The 21,621-nt window shown below is 41.4% G+C and overlaps 1 protein-coding gene across 1 annotated transcript in view; it reads right to left on the bottom strand.

The window, feature by feature from the left end:
- Positions 1–889: 889 nt before the first annotated feature.
- The window catches only part of LOC142032243 (cytosolic phospholipase A2 epsilon-like), a 35,904-nt gene continuing 15,172 nt past the window's right edge, over positions 890–21,621 (bottom strand). The window contains exons 6-21 of the mRNA XM_075030661.1: positions 20,755–20,795; positions 19,609–19,651; positions 18,723–18,780; positions 18,102–18,268; positions 17,897–17,983; positions 16,713–16,750; positions 14,631–14,778; positions 13,600–13,736; positions 12,388–12,610; positions 10,799–10,913; positions 9,639–9,776; positions 8,095–8,202; positions 6,692–6,883; positions 5,735–5,901; positions 4,219–4,405; positions 890–3,062 (exon numbers count right to left, since the gene is read on the bottom strand). Coding sequence (XP_074886762.1) covers positions 2,854–3,062; positions 4,219–4,405; positions 5,735–5,901; positions 6,692–6,883; positions 8,095–8,202; positions 9,639–9,776; positions 10,799–10,913; positions 12,388–12,610; positions 13,600–13,736; positions 14,631–14,778; positions 16,713–16,750; positions 17,897–17,983; positions 18,102–18,268; positions 18,723–18,780; positions 19,609–19,651; positions 20,755–20,795 — 2,058 coding nt within the window. The 3' untranslated portion in view covers positions 890–2,853. The remainder of the gene's footprint in view (positions 3,063–4,218; positions 4,406–5,734; positions 5,902–6,691; positions 6,884–8,094; positions 8,203–9,638; positions 9,777–10,798; positions 10,914–12,387; positions 12,611–13,599; positions 13,737–14,630; positions 14,779–16,712; positions 16,751–17,896; positions 17,984–18,101; positions 18,269–18,722; positions 18,781–19,608; positions 19,652–20,754; positions 20,796–21,621) is intronic.

Below are 21,621 nucleotides of genomic sequence, written 5' to 3'. Positions count from 1 at the left end.
AGACACCTGCACCTGCCTCTGTGAGCACCCAGCTGAGCCCTGTGCCATCGAAACCAGCGTGGGTCCCAACTCACTGGAACAGGATTAAAAAGGGCAGCCAAAAGCTGTTGTATCTTCTGCAGGTCATAAATTAAAATCTCTGGAGCAAGGGAATCCTTTGGCTTCCCTGCTCTCCTCGTACACTGTTTATGAGGACAAAGTTACCCATTCCCTGAGCGTTCTTGAGCTTACTGGTTAAACATTGCTACCAGCCAGCACAGTTCCCCTTTGAGCATTCCCATGCAAAATAATATCAACAGTCATCACGGTCAACTTGGTAGAATAAATTTTTGCTGTAGGCTATGTTATTTCACAACATCAGGAAGAGTTGTGTCTACATACGTGGCATGTTTCCTCCGTGTGCCAGCTGCAATGATGTAGCTTGATGAAATGCATTTTTCATTAGGTCATAGAAAACCCTTGGCAACAGCGGCATCTTTCAGTCATAGTTAAAGGCAGTGCTTTATTACAACATCTCCTTGAAGGGCTAAGCTATAGACCAGACTGTTCACCAGGACTGGGGCTCTGAGGCTGTCACTCCCACAGTGCCAATGGCCAAAAACCTCTCATTTTCACAAATAACATTTGCAATCCACATCAGAGACAGCCCTTGTGGGAGGGAGGGACCATGGCTCGCTTTGTACCCCTGCAATCTGTCTCTGAGACATTCCTTTACCCACAATGCTCACAGCAAATATTTGGTATAATCTTATGCTCTTTGCAAAGATAACAACAAGTTTTGTTTTCCTGGAACAAGGAACATACTGTGAACCTGGAGCATATTACTGAAATGCCTGAATATGTGGAGCAAGGCAGAATATTCATTTTGCAAACAAGCCTTTATTGTCCGGTATTGTATACAAGAAATATCTGCGTGTAAATAACATTTCTTCAGAGCTGGAGGTGGCATGAGTTTATGGCCAAAACCTGTGTTTATTTTTTCACACCAGGGATTTCAGGTTCAAATGGAGGCAATTCCCAGGGTTAACATAGCACCATATTTCTGATTATGACTGGTGAAACTACTATAGAACAAAAAAAACCAGCAGAAGTGCATATTCATTTAAAATCTAAAGAGTTTCAAATGTTAATATTTATGCTCTGATCTTTAGGCTTGCAACATTAGACTATAGTTGCACAAAAAAGTAGGCTTTGGTTTGACATCATAAATGCAAAGAGTATCAGCAAAAGTCATTGTGAACCACTTTGTAAAAATAATTTGTCATTGTTTCTTGCCAAAATGAAAATCCTCAGAGTCCCATTTTGCACCAAGCCAAACATGTTTTTTGGCTGTAAATGAAACCTGTTATTTTCAGGTTGGGTTCCCTGGCCTGATGAGGTAGGTGGTCTATTAAAAAGAAGCTATGTTTCAAAACAAAGACGTTTTGTAAAATATTAACATGAAATGTTTCAACTCACCCAAGCATTTTCCCTGGTTTATTTTAGCCCTAGATTATGACATCTAGTTGATAGATTTTTTTTCACTGAATAGACTCTTTGTTCAAAATTTTCCTATTTGTCATTAGGCCACAAAACTTATTAATTAAAAAAAAAAGTATTTTTAGTTTGACTTGCTCCTGGAATGCAAAGCTTGTTACGGATTTATAATTTTTACAGCTCACCCTCAGCACTTTCAGCAGTCCAGAAAAGATATTTTCCATAAAAGGGAAAATGGACAAAGTTTAAAAATGCAAACCCACAATAAATGTTATTGGTGGATTTATGCTAGATCCCACAGAGGGTCTGTTCAGATTGTTTTAAGATGGTCTTAGTTGTTGCAGACTACTAACTCACTCTTTATCTGCACAGTTTGAACAGGCAGAACTAAACAAATAAGCATTTTTGTTGATGAGCATATGTCCTAAACTGTTGAAACAAATTGCATTGAGTAAAACAACAAAGTTTTCATTGTCTAATAGAAGTAAAATATTTTCATTTCAAGCACTTTATAATTTAAGAAAGAAAGTTTAATATAAGAAGTAACTCAACTGGCAGAAAAAAATCTAGGGTGTTTTATTTTGAAAGCGTCAAAATAAAATGTTGACTTTTTTATATACTGTCACAACAATCAAACCTGACATAAATTCACAGGAAATTTTGGTGTGCCCTAATTAAACCTTTCACTTTAAAAAAATTTTTACTTGAAAAACCTTACGCCACTTCCTCCTAAGTTGTTCCTTCCCATCTACGTATGATTCATTCACAGCCCAAGAGAGCCCAGGAGGTGGATGCAATTTTCACGGGGCTGGCTGTGTGCACACACTTGTCCCTCTTACATTTCCAACCTCTGCAGCTGCTCTTCAGGACACCTGCAAAACTGAGTTGACCCAGGGATCCAATACCAGCTTCCAGTCGTGTCTCAGGTTTTCTTCATTTTCCAGGGTTGGATGCACCTTGTGTTCCATGCAGAAGAATTGTGGGGAGCAGAAGTTTATACCCCTTTCTTACGGCCTGTAGGTGTGTTGGCTGGGTTGCATTACTGTAGCACTGTGGTGGTAAAAAATGATTTTTCTATATGTCATACATTATAATAAGTTAGGCTTAAAATAACACTATTTTTAAAATCTAACAAGTATTTTAGTAAAGAGTGTTCTACAGACAACCTTAATTTAGGGAACAAAGCATATGTAAAAATTTCCCAGGCAATGTCTTTGCCTATAGAGGCCATTTCTTGGGAATGGAAAAAAACCCCAACAAACCACTGAGCCACCTGGGCTAGTTTCTTTCTGTAGTGCAGAACGGCCAGTGTTCAAAAAGCTATGTCCCTTCTGTGTCCTAGAGCATGACAGAAGATAGGGGCAGTTGGATGGGTGATTAGCACATGTTTTGCATCCTCCTTTGCATCGCTATCTGCAAGGCCTGCATAATCATCTGTGAGTTGTTCAGGATGTTGTATTCGCTGAGGTTCAGCAGCCGGCGGTAATTCTCATCAGTATACCTGACCGAGAACATGCAGTAGGGGGAAAAGCGACTGGTCAAATCAAGTTGTCCTTCCTCCATCTCTGAGCAACAGCGCTTGACACCTGGAGAGAAAGAGAAGTTGCTGCTGTGACGTGGTGTTTATCTCAGTCAGTGACAAGCCGTCCACAGCAGCCCAAAGAGGGGGACTTTTCTCCAGAAGAAAATTCTCAGGGTTTCAATGCATGAATAACGCAGGTCATGTACCCCCACCCCTAGTCAAGAGAATGCTGGGTGCCTGAAATGATGAGGGCAGAAAGGAGAGGTGAGGGATGGCACTGTAATGGTTATCTACAGCTTACGCCTAAACATCTGACTCATTAAAGCCATGGGTCAGTCAAGGGTATCAGCCTGAAAGGGCACTCCGATAGCCACTGCAGGTGCACTGCAGGTCTTACCCTGAGCAGCTGGGACCTCTACGAACCCTGGCTGAGGGAGGCGAGTTGCTAGTAACAGAATAGAATTTAAGTGAGAAAGGAATAATAGAAATATATGGAAACTTAAAGTTCCTGCAATCCTGAATGCAGTCTCAGGGGGCCTGCCACCAGGATCCATCTCTGCCTTTCCATTTCTTGCATCTCCGCAACTCCACAAAAGCAGAATTTTAGACTTTACCTCCCTGCTACCAAGGAGCAAAGGAAATGCATCCTAGTAACTGGCAGTAGAGGAATACAAAGCAGGTGGCCTGGCAGAAAAAGAATGACAGGCCCCAAGCACAGCACAGTGAGCAAAATGACCCCTGGGCTGATGCTGTACCAAAAGGAGACACAATGATCTTGACATTGCAGGAGTCCACCCTGAAAGCTAGGTTCTTGCTCCCGCCCTGTTCATACATGACACTATGCCACCTCAAGTGTAGAATGAAATCCCTGGACAACAGACAATATATGCAGGGGAAAATAATCTGAGACAGCTATACTTTTCCAGGAAAAAAATTTTACAATTAGCTAGCAACACTTAATGTCACAAATGGGAGAGACATGAAGGTAAACACCATCTGGAAGACAAGGGCTGTGTCTGTCCTCTTAGGGCCACAAGGATGACATGAATGAACATAGTAGCTTTGGCAGGGATGGGGAAAACAATTTTAATTAGCTAAAGTGCTCCACCATGAACCCAGCCAGTAAAGATAGCCATCAGCAGAGAAAAAGGCTCTGATTGAGTCAGGGAAGCAGGTAGTGGTGTCTTTTGTTTAATGCTTTGCCATCACTTCTAACTTACCAGGTGCTTTGTACTCTTGGAAGGTATCATTCACAAGCGGAAGGAAAATCACGATCGGACATCCTGGCAAATCTGAATCTTGGAAGAGGTAGCACTCCTTCAGATTTTTCTTATCTTCATCAGTCAAAGAAATTTTGGGGAATGGGATTTTCTGCTCCGAGTAGTATTTGTACGCCTTATCTAGAGACTGGATTATCACAGAAATAGTCAGCATTGGAATTCAGTTTAGCTGTCTTAAAGCCCCCAAACTCTTATCTAGTATTAAGGTTTAGTGACTCAGATCCATAGGGTGAGTTCCTTCTTATCAAGGGTTACTCTACACATAATTACCACACATAGTAACCAGAATGCTACTCAAAACCTGTAAACACAATTTCAGAGTTAGAGAATTTATCCAGGACTCTGCTTTTTAAAAAATGGAAGCAGTTTGCAGAAGTTTAAGGTAAAGCATGTAGTTTTAGTAAATGAAAGAGCCTGTGTTTAATGTATTGTATAGAATTAATTAGAAAGAAAAACACAGCAAGAAAATGTTTAAGGTATCTTATTATGTGCTTGGAAGCCAGAAGATAAGACAGTTGAGTTTGAATGTGCAATTATGTCTCTGTCTGTGCAGGCACTATAGCCACCGTGTTAACCAAGATTGATATTTTACTGAGAAAGTCTGAAGTACTAGGCTATACCATACCTTTTCCCTGAAATAGTAGGACATGATATCGTATTAAACACGTACTGTATTATTTACTCTGCACCACCTAACATTGGACACTAGCAAATAGGAAACAGTTTCTACTAAAGTGCTTAAAATTGCAGCAGCCTTTCTTCATAAAATTAATCTAGGCAATGTATGAGGCTGAAATGAAACTTCATTACGTGTGTGTCTCATGCATCATATGGCTTATTAACAGCAGCTCACGTGTTCTCATTCACAAAAAATAATTCCACTTAAGTGGGCCAAGATGCTTAATAGCAAGTTTCTAACTAACCTCAGTTTCTGAGATATAAAGACCCAAATTTCTTTTCTGCAAGGCCTTATAGACAGCTAATTAACTTTATTTCCATGAAACTGGAGTTTCTGCAGGAAGGTGTTTGTCATTGAATTTTCCTAGTAGCATCTTATTTGTCAACCCAGGAATGATCTGCCTCTGACTATCCACTTAACCCCTTTTATATTGTAACTTAAGTGAGGAGAAATCGCTTCTTCATCTTCATGCATATTGCTGTGCAGAGTCTGGAAACCTGCTTGATTCAGCATAAAGCAGAAGAGGCTCTTCCCAGCATTCTGAAAGAGACTATGCTGATGTCCTCTTGAATAATTCAACATGTTTATAAACCAGCAAGAGAGATTCCAGGAGTGGCAGGAAGAAATAGGAATGATATTAATCACTACAGTGAAAAAGGTAGGGGAATGCAGTAGTTAAAAACTGAACAGCTAAAATAACTAGCAGTTCTAGGTGCTACAGGCTGGACATTTACAAGCAAAAGGAGAGACAACAGACAGTAACAAGATCCTCCTCACCGATACATGAGATCCAGTAGTATAACTTAAATATATGATGACATCCACTTCCCTCTGTGGCCTTAAAAGTGGTGGACTGCTGGTATTGATGAAAAATCCAGCATCTATCATGCCCAGGTGATCAGAATTTTGCATCAGCTGGTTGGGACGTGCGTCTAACACAGTGTCTAAAAGGAAAATATTTCTTGGAATAAGAAATGATCTGTAGGTATTTTGACTGGAAAAAGAAATTCAAGGTGGAACTGACTGTCCCAGAGGCCTGGTTTAATTTAATTGCCACACTACTGGGTTGTCAAATAGGTGTGGGAAGGTCTGCAAAATGCCACCTAAGCTTCTGTTCTGAAAAATCTTCTATGTTGAGATTCCAGGCAATATATTCCAGTAACTTGTCATACTCATTAGTGCCAGTAAGCTACTTCTAATACTCAACCTAAATCTGCCTTGCTTCATTTCAATCATTGTTTCATCTTCTGTGCATCATTGATTTGGAGAACAAAATATTCCCATCCCTTTTTACATTTGGATTTATGCCTCCCCCTCAGTCCTCTCTTCTTTGGACTACAAAGCCCCATTCCCTTCCAGCTTTCTCTTGTAGGCCATATTTTCTGGGATATTCCAGTTGCATCTGAAGTTAGAGGCACAGTCTTGCCAAGTTAAACTTTCTCCCATGTTCACTCTGCTCTTTGTTTCTTTAAATTCGGTTCTGTGGGCTGCAAGCCTACCCTTTCAGTCTGGACCACAGAGATCTCAGCTAAACCACATAAACACATGCTTACATTTAAAAACAGTCTTAAATACCTGGCAACAGTGCAGTCTTGGTCTCTTCTCTCCATTCAAAAAAGAAATGTCCTTTCAGGAGATTTTTCTTCCCCTGCCAAGCCTGACAGGGTTCTTTCCTAAATTCCCCACCCCAAACCCACCTGAAAATGATGCCTGTTAAATATTAGTCTCCATTACCTTTCCATCGACAGAAGTGCTTGTTCTCCAGGTAGTTGTTATGCAGCTGGTAGCCCTTCAGGAAATTGTGGTGCTGGGCAACGGAGAAGCGGTCAGTCAATGCTCCCCGAAGGGCACTGGACAGGGGGCCAGGAGGAGTGTACATGCGAGTCCTCAGCTCGTGGGGTCTTGTAGGCAACACTGGGTCTTCATCTAGAGGAGGGGAGAAAGATTGGTGAACTGTTTGTTGACTGATGTTCATTTCTGGTTGTCCTGGTGTGCAGGAGATCTCAGGGGGTGTTCTGGGATGTTTCACTAAGCACACAAAAACTATTCTGAAGGAGAGGAGTGGCTGCTGGACAAAGCTCTGCTGATGGTCTTTAGCTTTGACCTGAAGACAGTTCATCAGAAGCAGTCTTTAGTCCTGGAAAAGGGACACCTCAAGGGAACTAAGCAATTCAGAGAATGTCCTGTCAGAAAGTTACATATCCTGACAGGAAGATATCATGAAACAGAGGCAAGCATGGAGAATATGGGGCTGAATCGTATGCTCCCACTCAGTCAGATGGGCAACAAGAGGGCAGCACGGGGTCTATTGCAACAGTGACAGCTTCTACCCAATAATCACCCATGGCTACATGACCATATGCTTAATCAGTACAGTGAGAGCATCCCAGGGAAACCTGGGGCATACATTCGTATTTAGAAACTACAAGTAGTTTTCAGGGTGGCTACATGGCCACATATGTGGGTGAAAAGTAGAAACGGCACAAGGTGTGGTATTTTGAAATCACAACCTGCTTTGCTGGACCGAGTGGCTGACAATGCAGCAGGAGAGGCTTGGTGGTTTCCGTGATTGCACAGATGTATTTCTTTATTTTCAGGATGTCTGTAATTATAGTTACTATCATATTAAATGATCTAGCAATAAAACCATGGTTTCTGTATTGCTTCAGAAAATACCCTCTGGGCCTCATTTATCTTTGTGCCAAGATGAATCCAGTGCAGTAATTACTGTACCGAGTAATAGAATATAAACCCAGGAAATATTGATTAACCAATTGATATTCAGGTTTATTCTCTGCACAGGCAGAAAAAATAACTTTATTCTCTGCCACTGGTTCTTGGTTCTGTATGGCTGAGTATGAATGGGCAATGCCAAAACACTTCCTGAGAAATGCATGACCCCTGTAAAAATTCCTCTTAAGGACAGAGCCTTTTAATCAGTAGGGTTTTAGTAACTTTGGTAATTACAGCAGCATTTCCCTGATTACCCTCTTCCTTTCAGTCTTTATGGTGGGAGGGGAAGTTGCTATCTCTTGGGAGGATCCTATGTTGCTGGCTTCAACATAGTTGACAGGATGATGCCAAAAGGCATCCAGAAGACTAAGTGACCATAAGTGAAAGGCTTAACAATTTCTCACCAACTTCTTCTATTCTGTCTTGTGTCCACCTTGTCCAGAAGTCCTCTGAACTGTGGGATAGTCCCCATATTTGTAATAGGTTCACAGAAAATATACTGCTCCACATACCTGTAAAAGAAATAAGTGAACACAAGGACACATTCTAACAAGAAACTGCCTTTGTCCTTCTAGTTTAACCTCCTGGATTAATTTTTGAATGGTCTTAATTCAAATATTTCTAAACTTTTGGGCTGTTAAATTCCTCTTAACTTTCTACAGCACTGGTTCAGGTCATGCTGCCATCAGTTTTGTGCCTAACCTACCGCATGGCTCTGGCACATGGTAAAGAGAGAGGAGAATGGGAGAGAAGTAAAAGAAAAAAACCCCACTTGCTTAAGAAGCGAAATAAGAGCTCACATAATGCAGACATCATAAAAACATCCTTTCCATCCCCGTCTTCCTTACTCCAGCTTCTTTTTCTGCACACACTTTAATCAGCTTTCATGTGCCCTGTATTATTTCACAGTGGGATGAACTGACTTTTCAGCCATTTGCTTTGTAAGAGAAAATCTCACACTGCAGCATGTAAAGGCTCACAGACACAGTGGCCTCCTGCTCCACTGTGCACTCTTTTTTCCATCCAGGACTGCCTCTCTCTGCCTCCCCACAGGGGTGCTGGTGGCTTTGTTGACAAAACACAATGCCACCATTTCATCTGCCATTGTAAATTTAAATATGTGTTCTAATTAATCTACCACAACTGGACTTCTTCATTTTCAGTGGGGCACAAGATACCAGTACAGTATACATCTGTACAGTATGTAGAAAATTAATTTCCCAGTAGTGGACGAGGTAAAAAGGGCCAGCCCAAGAGGTATTATTTTAAAGATACTCCTTGGGATTATGGACTATTTAATATCACAGCATGTTTACTGAAACCAAGGAGCTTCTAAGCAGCAGGAGTGTAAGAAGAGATGACTGAAATTGAACTCACACTGCTCTGTGTTCACCTGCCAGTGATTCTAACTCCTCGGTAAAGGGATATTATTACTTTTACAAACACCCATCAGTACAAGTCAGGGACTGACCAGAGAGATTCAGAGACCCTTCACTTCTGGTCTCATTTTTCATCCTGGGCAGCCTGCATCTTTAGTAGATGGGATTCTCTACATGGAGCTGAAGTTAAACCTCGCAGTGGAAGCACAGCTGCAGGTTTCCTGCTGTCTCAAAATTTTCTTAAGTTGGAGTGCATTCGGACACGAATTGTAAGAATAACCAAAGAAGTGGAAACTGTTCCTTACAATGAAAGAATTAAGGAGCTTTATCTAGTCCATCTATAGCACACAACGTTAAAAAGTTTGCGCAGACCAAGACAGTGACAAGAAACTGAAGATGTGGGATTTTTTACTATATTCTTTTGAACAAACTACCCCCCCCACACACCATTTCCCAGCAGGTGATATCACAGCAGCATTCAGTATGTTAGACCAGAAACATCTACCCTTTGGTTAACAGCATTGCACCCCTTCAAAGTGCCTCCGTGCCAAGACAATGCAATACATCACCTTGAAGGTAGCAGATCCGGGATTCGGGGAGCTTTTTTAACAAGCGTCCCATGAAGAACTCGCTTCCGAAATGCTCTGTGCGAATGAACGCGCCATACTTCAGAAGTCCCACCTCGTAGGGGGTGAATTCCACCCACTCTGCAATACAGCCACAACGGGACACTTAGAGGGCTTATACGTGACCTCCTGCAGGGCCAGGTAGCTGAGCTCAGACACTGTGACGATGGGGAGGCAGGAGCATTTACGCTGCCGGTGGTGGTGCTGCCGGCGGCACAAGCACGGCAAGGCTCCAGCTCGTACACACCCCATATGCACACACCAGTCCAGGGTTCTCCTGCGTGCGCAAGGTTTCACTCTGCCCTTGTGTATGCCACATCTAGGTGAAAATACTTCCACTGTTATCAATACAGATAATTTAACTTCCCTTGAATAAATTGGTTATGTACAAAGACAGGTACTCTGCTCTTCAGAAGGGAGGTTTTTTATAAGAGGCCAATTATACTCTGTATGTGTGCTACTAAGGAAGACAGAACTAGCCTTTGACTTTCTCATATATCCTCTCCAAGTGAAGTGCAGTTTTCTGATATAACTGCAGTGTGAGCAAAGACTGGGACAGAAAGACAATGGACCATAATTTCCTTTTCACTCAGAAGTGGTTCATCTTTTCACCTCAACCATAAAAAATTTGATCTGAATTTCTTCTCCGCCTCTTCTCCTCCTCCAGCTGCTTCTCCTCATGGAAAAAAATTACCAAAACAATGAGCAAAGCAAAAGATTCAGTTGGGAGTAGGTTGGATGCTTTCCCAAACTTTATCATAACTATGTGGTCTTTCTTCATATTGAAACTATAACAGGGCATTGACAAAAAGCAGTATTTAATTCTCGGAAAATTCCAGTACTTCTTATTCTAGGTAGATCAGATAATATTTCAAAAATGGCCTTTCTGGCAGGATTTTGACTGTGTATGTCTAGACAGTGAAATGCTGATCTCAAAAAGCTCTTGTATTAAAATTGTAAGGCATGGAGGTAATGGTTATTTCTCCAAAAAGCAAGTAACACACCAGGACTGTTTTCTCCAAGTGCTGCCCAGCAGAGAAGAGTGAATCACAGGAATTCAGCTGCCAGTTTTAGCCCCACAGGTTCTGAAACATCATCCTTACCTTTGAAATCATTGGTGCTGTAGCTGTCCCGGACACTGACCGACACATAGATGGGCAGTGGGTTCTGGCCGTCACACAGTGCTTCTTGCTGCTCTGAAAGTTTGTGGGGGTCTTTCTGGTTTTGAAGAAAAACAGTTTTGTGAGAAGAGATGGAAACAACGCATGGTCGATGGCCCCAGTGCTGGAGGAGCCGGGTGGCTCTGCCCCCAGCATGCAGGACATGCCATGGCAGGTCCATTGCACAGAGTATTGCAGGCACCCACCCACTGGTGACAAACCAGTCTCCCAGGGTCCAGCCTGACTTTGTGCACAGGTTCACAAAAAGATGCAGAGAGGGAAAACTACTTCTGCATACATGTCTGTACGTACTAGAAAGCACTACCCTGGCAAGCAGGAGAAAGGGCAAGCTGCCCCTTAGGATGAGGAGCATAGTGAGCAGTCCTTGCTCTCCTGGGGCTGAAGGAAGCCATTGAGCATGTCGGCATTGAGTTTCCTTTCTTAGTGCACAACAGCTATCACAGTCCAGTGTTGCAAGGGGACTGGAATTTGGTAGCAAATTATTTGCATCCCGCCCAGCTTCCCTTCTTTTCTGGAAAAGCATATTCTCATTGAAGAGGTTTGTAAAAAACACAAAATCTCATGAACTGCTGACAAATTTAAGAGGAGCTAGTTCTGACAGATTAGGGAGAGGTTAATGGTTACATAGCAATAGTCAGCACTGCTCAAGGGAAAGATGTTTGTCTAGATTGTGAGGAGGACCTCATCCAGGTGATATTAAAAGAGAGGCAGCTATTCAGCTTATACCTTTGTTTAGTATTCCTCTCTGTATGTATTTATTTTCTGTTTACATATATATGATAATATATATGTACTTATATAAAAATAAATAAACCCAAATGAAAGGCTGAACGACTGCAGCATTTCTGTTCCCACTGGAGGACACTTCTGTTCAATCCCCAACCACTCGTCCCTTCCCGCTTGGCAAGTGCCAAAGCACGCATCCTTGAACTGTGGTCCAGCTGGAGAGAAGAGGGAGTGGACTGCTGTACTGTAGGGGTAGAAACCACTTCAAATAATAGAAAAGCAACTTTGTTATTGCTTGTAAAAATTAATATCACTTAAACCAGCTACTGACTGAGCAGTCCTTCTCAGCAAAAGTAAAATATGCACCTGCCTCTAGTGTACCTGCGGATCAAGTTACCTGCTGGTGGATGCAAATCACCAAGCACTCTAGCTGTTTCATGCTTGCTTCAGATCATTTTCACACTGTTGAGATTACTCTGCTTTGCATCTTGAACAATTTTTGCATGCATAATCTGCATCTTAGGCAGACTGCCTGAGATTGCCTCTGCTTCTATTTAAATACCAGCCAGAGTTCAAATGGCTGCATCCACAACCTCATTTATTAACATATAGGATGCATTTCTCCCTAGGCAGACCATTAAAGGAAATTAAAAAATCTGAGAGTCTGTTGACATGGAGAACTCACTCTATTTTGAGGGACATTCTCTCAAATGATGGGCTAGTTTCCTCTCCATTCACTAAGAGAAAAATATATGGTTCTCTAAGAAATGGAATATACATCGTACCCCATCATTTAGTAAGTACTCAATCATGAGCCCCCAAAGATCTATAAATGATGTCCTGTATCCCTCTTCTTTCCGCTGGCAAAGCTGCTTGTTATAGTACTTCATGCGATCCATAGAGAAACAGCCCATCTTGCATTTGGTTGCTTGTTTCCGGGCTTCACCAATATGCGAGTCTAGGTCCTTCTGCGACCAGTAGGCATCTCTGTATAAGTTGGCCATGGTCCTGGAGAAAGATAATACAGACAGCAAAAGTCAAAAGGAGCAGAAAAAGACTTGAAATTTTGTGCCTTTGGAGGCAGAGGTTTACATTTAGGGATGCACTTCTGCTCATACATATGCTCGTTCTGCTGCTCCATCCAGCAGAATGAACACTCCAGAGTTTCTATGACTGTTTTAAAGATGGCCCTGAAGGATAAGGGGTTTTTTTTCTATGTTCTTTTCTTTTTTTTTTTTTTTAAAAAAAACAGAACCGGCAGCAGCTTAAGAGATAAAATTGTCAGGTGTGAACATAGGTACATTTCTGAAGCACAAATTGAGCAGAAAATTATCATAAATTTTCTTTGCTTGTTTTTTTGGTTTGTTTTTTTTTTTAACCACAAATGAGTTCACACCAGCTGCTGTCTCTTGGCTTTGTATCACTTACTGTTAATCTTATGGTATCACTATGCTTTATTTTAACACCATCCTCTATTTTACCAACATTCCCTATGTAGGACCGTCAGAAGTTCGGCAGTTGCACATCCTGTGAGCAGGGAATAATGCTGCCCAGGGGAACTTAGTCACTTCCCAAACTGACAGGTTGCAGGGGTAAGTGTGCACTGTCCTGCAGTTTTCTTTGCATGACCAGTTAGAAAGCAGACCCAGTCTCAGAAGTTACTGGGAACAACAACTGGGACATCAGCGGAGAGAGGAAGAGACATGATGCTATGGGCATCCACAGTTATATCCACAATAACTACTTAGAAACCATTTTGACAGGTGTAATTGTCATATACATATTTAACTGCTGCAAATGTGGAGTTGAAAAGCGCAGTAAAGAATTGCTAATAAAAAATTGGCGTATTAGATCAAGCTAATATTTAATGGCCTGTTACTGAGAAACATTTTGTTTCTATGATGTTTGAAGAAAATCTGATCTTGTCTGCTTTCAGAAGCTCTCCTCTGCAGCGGCCTCAAAAGGCCTGGTCAAGCCTTCTGCACAAGCTGGCTTACCACGTGGTGCCAGACAGCCCACTGATGTATGTTACACAGTCCAGGAGATTTAATTTCTTGAGTCCCATGAGGCTGCCGTATAGTCCTGTCATTGACTTCAGTCCTCCACCTGTCGTGATGATAGCCACAACGGGGACCTGTTGGGCAGAGGAGGATGGGACATTCACACCAACAGCGTTCAACATCTCATCCCAGACTGCAATGGGATCTAGCCACCACGCCCAGCCCAGATCCCGATCTAAGAGCTCGGGTCCCTTTTCAGAAGGAAAGGCTCCAAAACCAAGCAATGACTGCTACTGCTGCTTCCCTTTGGATAAACATGGGTTCAGAGATTAATCCAAACCTGGGTTCTTGCCCATCTCTAGGGCAAATAGGGGCACAGATGATGAACAAGAAGAAACCTTTCTGTGGAGGAAACAAAGTATTTTCTCTACACATCCTACTCCTTTGCCACTTTTTTTTCTTATTTCACACATCTACTACTACTGTATGAAAATCCACATACTAACCCCATGAAGAAATAGACCCAGTTCACAGCCAGTGTTGCTAAGCTATGCTCATCAATGCTGTTATGCTTCAGTATCGTGAAGTTACTTTGAAGTAAATTATATTTATTTTAAGGAATTTCAAAACTGCAAGAAAGGGAAGATATTATAAGAAGCACTCATAGATGTTTATCCTGAACTCTCACAAAATGACAAAATTTGAACAAACGAAGAAATCTTTGCTATGTAATGTATTTAATCTGCATACAGTATTTCTGAACCAAGCCAGTTACAGCATAGGATGGCAGGGATGAACACACCTCAAATCTGACAAATTCCAAATTGACAGTCGTGAAGGACACAATTACTGCAACTAGTGTTTCTTGCAATAACAAACCCTGGCAGCAAAAGCAAATGTACTTAAGACACATGGACAAGCTGGTACCTGCACAACAGATACATGTGGCCCATTTTGCTGACCACTCATCTAGAAGAGTACATGAAGTCACTAGAAATTCAATATCTACCTCCCCAACACACACGTACTTCACGATCCTGCAGATCCTGTTGTAGGTGAAAAACATTTTTCAGGGCACTTGCTACATATCTCTTTCTTTTCCCCAGGAAAGCCATCTCCTCTGAACATAAGTCAAACCCAAAGCGCATGTCCAGGTCTTGGTGGCATGAACAATTACTAAGATAAAAACAGGCACATATTTTACATATTAAGACACCCATATCGATCTTAGGACTTCAATCAAAGATAATTTACAGCACCCTTCCCTTCAAACACGGTGAGGCAATGTGACAGGAACAAGAATATTCTGACTACTTTTATAAGTAAGAAAACTTATTTCAGTTAGTAAGCTTAACCAGTGGTATTATACCATGCTACTACTAATTGATGAAGAAACAATGTACAGTATTTACAAATGAAACAAAACATTTAAATGAATATTCTAAAACTAAAAGAATTACAGGTTTAGAAAATCCGTGCAAATGGTCCGAAGTGTGTGTATTTTTTCCTATTTCATGGGATATTTTCTCATTCTAAATCTAAAATAAAACCAGATTTTCAAATGTTGAGAGTTCCAAGGTGAAGGAAAATTCTCGTGTTGAGGAACTCGAGTGGGAACGCATCCCCCTCTAGCGGTGAGCACCGCTGGGGAGGAAACCCATCCACCCACCTGCCAGGCACGGGTGGCCGGGTAACCCTGCTCACTGGAGGCATGACCCTGGTGACATCCAGCCCCTGGATGGATGGAGATGGGTCACTGAGTTTAGTGGGGCAGGATTTCACCCCCACTGCTCTGATCTGTCTGCACTTGCACAAGCTGTCTCACAGGTCAACGCTGGCAGTTGTATTTCACGTCAACCTTGACTCAAAAGTTGTAAACCATAATATTCCTCAGAGGAAGAATTCATTTGCATCAATTTTGAAATTTAATAAGTCATTCCTTAAAACCCCACTGTTATAGTTGTAGCTTATTACCCCGGGCTTTTGTGCTCTTCCGCTCACTAACCTCCTCCCTCCTGTCACTTCTTGCCCCGTGCCTACAAGACTTCAATGGGCAAGAGATCTGGCATGGTGTCGTCAGGCCAGAGCTACCCGTGGACTCCCTGGCTGGCCAGCTAGCCCTGGCCAGGCATTGTAAAATGGCAGGGTTTTGCTTTTTCTTTCAGTGACAGAACTTCTCTCTTCTACTGGGTCCATAATTTTAATGAAACTAGTAGTGAAATTTATTTATGAGATTTCTCCAGCATCAGATTTGGATAAAATCAGCCAAATTATTACATCTGTATTTGTAAATGAAGACATGCAAGGGAAATTGAGTTAGGTGGAGCTGCAAAAGCCAGTTTTCATTGTAAATCAAGATACAAACTGCTTTTAAAGTTCTCTGGAAGTAAAATAAGTAAGAGGGAAGCATTTTTCCTGTCCTGGAATAACACTGGTTTTCCTGTTGTCATTGATCACTGGCCTTTCTGAAATGAATGATAGAAAGCTCTGTTTGAATTAAAAATTAAGTTATCTTTCCCTTTTATTTCCTCATCAGGCACACACAGAGAAAGATCAGTTTGCTCAGTTGTGTGTGTTACATATAGCTACGGATAACATGAAACATCTTCATGTTTACTGATGAGTATTAAAGAGCATGTCTATAAATGTCAAATCACTAGCCACATTTTCTACCTTAATTTCTACTCAATATACAGTATAACTGGACTTCACAGAATACAAAGTTATTGCTACTGTGTATCGCCAGTTAAGAAAAAAAAAGTTCATACATTCTGATCAAGTTTAATGTTTATTCCTGTCTATTCTGCTTTTTTTAGTCAGCTTTGTTCTTTTTGTGAATTTCAGAGACTGACGTTGATCAAAAATAATATTCTGTGGTCAGAAGGGAAGGGATAATGCTAAAATAAATACATGTTTATCAACATTTATTGATTAAAGCCAAATATTCCTAAGGCTAATTATGTACCGTATACTGTGCATGTATTTTATGTTTTATTAAAAGCACATTCTAGTTTTCAGACTAAGAATGCCAGCTTGTGTAATTTCCATGTGGTTAAAACAATATCTAAATCAATAACCCAAGTCTTTAGGAACGGAAGAAGATCTCTTACCAGCTTTGTGCTGTCACATTCAAGTCAAATCTTTTCTCCTGGAAAACAAGAATGTGTACTGTAATTTTTTAATTTTAATATTAAAATTTCTTTTCTCCCTTTCTGTCTCGGGGTCAGAGCTTGATTTAGACCCCAGCTAGGTCTAGCAATCACAAAGTTAAATGTCTGAGATCTTGGCATATATTTCCAAAAGCTTAACTTTTCCTTAGTAGAACATCCCTACCAACAGATCCCAAATGCTTCCAGGTTGCAGAAACCATTAACAATCTTGGTATAGGAGGTTCCTGAGACTCATGCAGCCAGTCCCATTTCCCGTGTTATTCACAGACTTTCTGCAGCATCCTGAAATATCATTTTTTTGTACGTTTCCCGTTCTTTATGCTCTAAAACACAGCAGGTCTTTGACATCCTGGCCACATTCTCACAGTGAAGAGATTGCAAGTCTGCATTTGCTTCTGCCAAGACTTCATCCTGTCTTAAAATTGTTATTGCAACCGTCATATTAACTGACAAAAAGTGCTCTGTTCTGAAAGAATGTTTTAACAGCCCTGGAATCTGATGTTCTCCTACTTCTTCACAACGTAACAATTAATATTTGGATGAGATTGTCCCTAATAATCTGGACTTCTGTAGATGTTTCTTGGCAGAAACACATTTTTTTATAGTAAGGATCTTTTTCTTCTATTAATTTCATTCAAAATTATACAGCACATACATCTATTTCAAGCAATATTCTCATTACATTCTTTAAAATTGATATGCTTTGTCTAATAGTTCCAATGTATTTCAATATATTGTCCTTTGAAGCACATGGTTCACTAAGGGCAGGTTTATTGGCTTTTTCCTAGCTTGTGTCCAAGAAGCAACTTTCAGTTTGGAGCCTAAGCAAAGGAGGAGTCAGTGAGTCTTTGCGTAAACAGGGAGAGATGTACTGAAGGAATCACCACATTTTCTGACCTCCTTGTTGGTCTCTGTATCCACTACTGGCACATAATGGAGACTAATGGAGGCACAACCTGCTTCTGTGGACAAAACAGCTGGAGAAACAAAGCTCCGGTTTGTTCAAGGTCTGAGAAAAAATCAGAACATTTCTGACCCTCTTAGCAGCCAACTGGGACAATATTATGAGGAATGGTTTCTACCTGAGTGACATTTTACTCCTAACAGCTGGAAGCGATGCTCACCTCTGCAATGGTCGTTTTCCTTCCCATGGGCAGTGAATTCAGCATCACAACTGGGGAGCCCGTCTCCGTACTGTACCTACAGGTCCACTGGGAAAACAACATGCTTTAGGACAAGAACAGTAATGGGTTTACCCTCTCGCCCCTCCTGCCACTCTCTGGAGGGGCACTCATGGTCAGTTCATCATTAAGGTCACTTCCAACATACAGGGTGGTAGCGCCTCTTCTTCGGCAACATGACGTCCAGCGTTGGCTCCGCATACTTGATGTAGTGGAACTTGGTGGGACCCGATGGGCTGGCCACTCCGTCAGGGCCCAGCGTAATATCCTGTGTCCCCTCAAAGGAGCCCTTCACAGTGAGGGAAAGCTCTTTCTCTAAAAAAGGAAAAAAAAGGCCGTGAGAAAAATCACTATGATTTAACCAGAAAATTGTGCTGGCTTGATTAAAGGTGGGGTGCAGGTAGCAGAGCTGTAGAGTTTGGACCACAGCTTTGTCTAGTGGAAAGTGCTCTGAAGGGAGTACTGACAGCGAAGGGAAAGGAGCAAAGCAGATGCTATTTTCATAGAAAGGGTGCTCTGAATGTTCTCAATGTTATATAGAAATGGGATTTCAACTTTAATGCAGGTCTAATAGACTTTATTTACATATACTTAAGGGAGTACAAGATGCAGTCATTGAAATCAATAACAACCTATGTGTTTACCTGGTGCTAACTGCACTGAATACTGTAAATACTATTTATTGCACTAATACATTATATGAAAGGGGCATCCTCTCATCAGTAAGCATGCAATTATTGGTAAATAGATAAGAAAGAAATAACCCTACTTGATTTTTGCTGCATCTTCTCCGCCACTTCAACTTCCAAACAGCAAAGTTCACGACACTGTAAAAGAGAATAAGAATCTGTGAGAAAGATCATCACATCTCTACCTTGTTATGGGGAGCTGTGAATCACTCAGCTTTTGGACACGTCTAGTTCCCTGAAGTGCCTAATTCCCTGGCATTTCTGTCCTTTTGCCCAGCAGCCACTGACTAAGAAAATGAAAAGCTTTGGAGGGAGTTGTAGAGCATCCTCCTGTGACAATGACATACAACTGGGCACAGTAAGAGGAAGATACAAAGGAAGAAAATCAGGAGCATTTGCAGGATAATAGCATAGATACAAAGGGTTAAACTGGGAAAAACATAAATGAAAGATACATTGCTGAGACATCAAGAGTCAGTAGTAGAAAGGGTTTTCTGAAGAAGCATTGCTATTAACATTTTGGGTTGGGTTTTTTTACGGCGCTCACTCTTCTTTAACATAATGTAATTACGATAGGTCAATACTTAGTGTTGAGTTTACCCACCAGGCATGGCTCATCTCCCAGGGGAGGAAAGGGCTGGGTAGGTTTTTAGCAAGTGGCTTCACTGTCTTTTTATCACTGTGCTTTGATAGACAGCAGTACATTTTTTGAAGGAATACTGATACCAGAGGAAAGCTCTCTGTGTGCACACATGTGTGTGTTGTGTCGAAATATAGGACAAATGGGAAATAATAGGATATCACCAATGAACTGGGCAAAAAAATATCCCATTCTCAAAGTATCTAAATACAAAAGAGGGAAGAAAGAGAAAGAACTGGCCTACTGGCTTGTCTAACCCCCACCCTTCCTTCCCCTTTATATTAATGAAACACTTATAGAAAATTTCTTGGGAAAAAGACACATACCACCAGGACTCCATTGGTAGCAATGGCTTCATGAGGACCAGAACTGGGAAACAAAATGAAAAACAAGGATTTTTTTAAATCAAACAAATGCCTACTCATCCCTGCCCAGGATGTTGCCTTTTCTCCCCATTTAGAAGAAGGATGGCCAGAGGGACCCCAGCAGATATGTAACACACTCCTTTCCATGGCTGCTTGGACTGAGCACTGCTCTGAGATGACTTGCCTCTGTACCAAAGCTGAGCAATGTGTATCATGGCTACTTTTTTGCAGTGCAATCTCATAATCATCTAAAATGGAATCTGCGGCTAGGCAGTCAAATTCTTCTCCTCCCTGTAACATGTAAAGTACACGTACTTCAGTGGTAACATGCTAATACGCCAGCATATCCCTGTTGGGAAACCCCATTCCATGTATTTGATGGTATGCAAATACAATCAAAGGGGCACAGGGCGGTGGGTACCAGCTACATGGAGAAAAAAAAAGCTTTCCAGATCATTCAGGTGAAGTCAGGAGATGGTGTGGAGTGACTTGAATTCTGGTCTTGGCTCCCCACTAGTTCGAGGGCTGACCTTAGGCCTGTCACTTTATTTCTGCCGTGCCTTATTTACCTTGTGACAACACAGAAAAAAAAATACTGATTCATGTGGATGGCAGGCTGACCATGCTGAAGGAAAAGCCCTGCACATTGTCATTGTGTTTGAGAGAAAGAAAATAGAATTACTAGGACCAAAACGGTGTTACAAGGGAAAATTGAAGGAGTCAGAGATACACTAGAAACCTATTGGTTCAACATTAGGAGTCTGTCCAATGCATAAGCTGAAACAGGCATGGAAAGATTGATAGACATGCGTGCACACACAAGCTCATGCACACACACTCAGAAAGTCTTCTGAAATGTCCCTAGGTAGACAAATCCAACATTGTGGGTAGAAGAGTCAATGCTGGGAGGTGTGTCTTTGAAAGCAACTAAACTACAGAACAAGCTGATTGGAGGTATCAGCAGGGTGTCTGAGACTGCAGTAATGATGCAGGAGAAGTCTGGCACTTTTTTTACAGAAATCCCACAAAGCATGACTTCTAATGCTATGTCTTTGTTTTAGCATTTAATGATTTTTGCATTTTTAAAATAATCTGTTTATCACTTACGCGGCTTCCAATTTGAATTCAACCTCTAGCTCCTCCTTGGCCTGAAAGCAAGAACAAGAAATTAAATGAAGTAGCTACATAGTGCTTTCTCCATTGTCTAAACCCAGGTCCCTGGTATGCAATATTGAAGTTGCAATACACAGCCTGTGATAAACATTTCAGACTGGAAGGTCTGAAATACCATTTCAAACCAGATAGTTTAATGATTCCTTCCTCACCTCCTTCCTTCTTCAAGGTATCATCAAAACAACCTGTACGTCTATCTCTTAGTCTGAAGCTGCTGCAGAAAGACAATTTGCAACTTGCTCTTTCTTCTGAATTCTACCTTTTTCTCCTAACTATTTCTGCCACTGTCCTGCCATGACTTACTGTCCTTGCTATTAGCTTGGAAGTTAAAGATAGTTTCCACCCATCACTTTAACATAATAAACAGAGACTGGTATTACTGAGTGATTCAGAATTACAGTTATGCAACCCCCTGTAAGGCAGTGTTGATATGTATGAGCTAGCTGTGAGTGACCTAGTTTGGGTACCAGAAGCAATCTGCCTATGGTAGCAAGAAGTTGCATGCGAGATATTTCACTGATCTCATCCATAGATCTCAAAGGGAATCAAGACTCTTTTTCCCATTTTATAGATGGGAAACTGAGAAACAGGGTAAATCAGTCATTCAGAGCTCCAAAACTGCACTAATTCTGATAGACGAGTCAGCAGGCTCAGCCCTAGCTGAGGTATCACTGCAGAGGACAATGCTGGGATACACACAGGGACAACTTCAGCTTTGCCTTTGGGGTGAAAGTAGATACAATCAAAGGGACAGGGGTTAATGGCTATGAATTACATGGAAGAAAAAAAATTACAAATTAT

The sequence above is a fragment of the Buteo buteo genome, chromosome 6 (genome assembly GCF_964188355.1).
Source record: "Buteo buteo chromosome 6, bButBut1.hap1.1, whole genome shotgun sequence".
NCBI lineage: Eukaryota > Metazoa > Chordata > Aves > Accipitriformes > Accipitridae > Buteo > Buteo buteo.
Note: the sequence above shows the minus strand (reverse complement) of the source record. Positions and strands in the feature narration are given on the sequence as shown.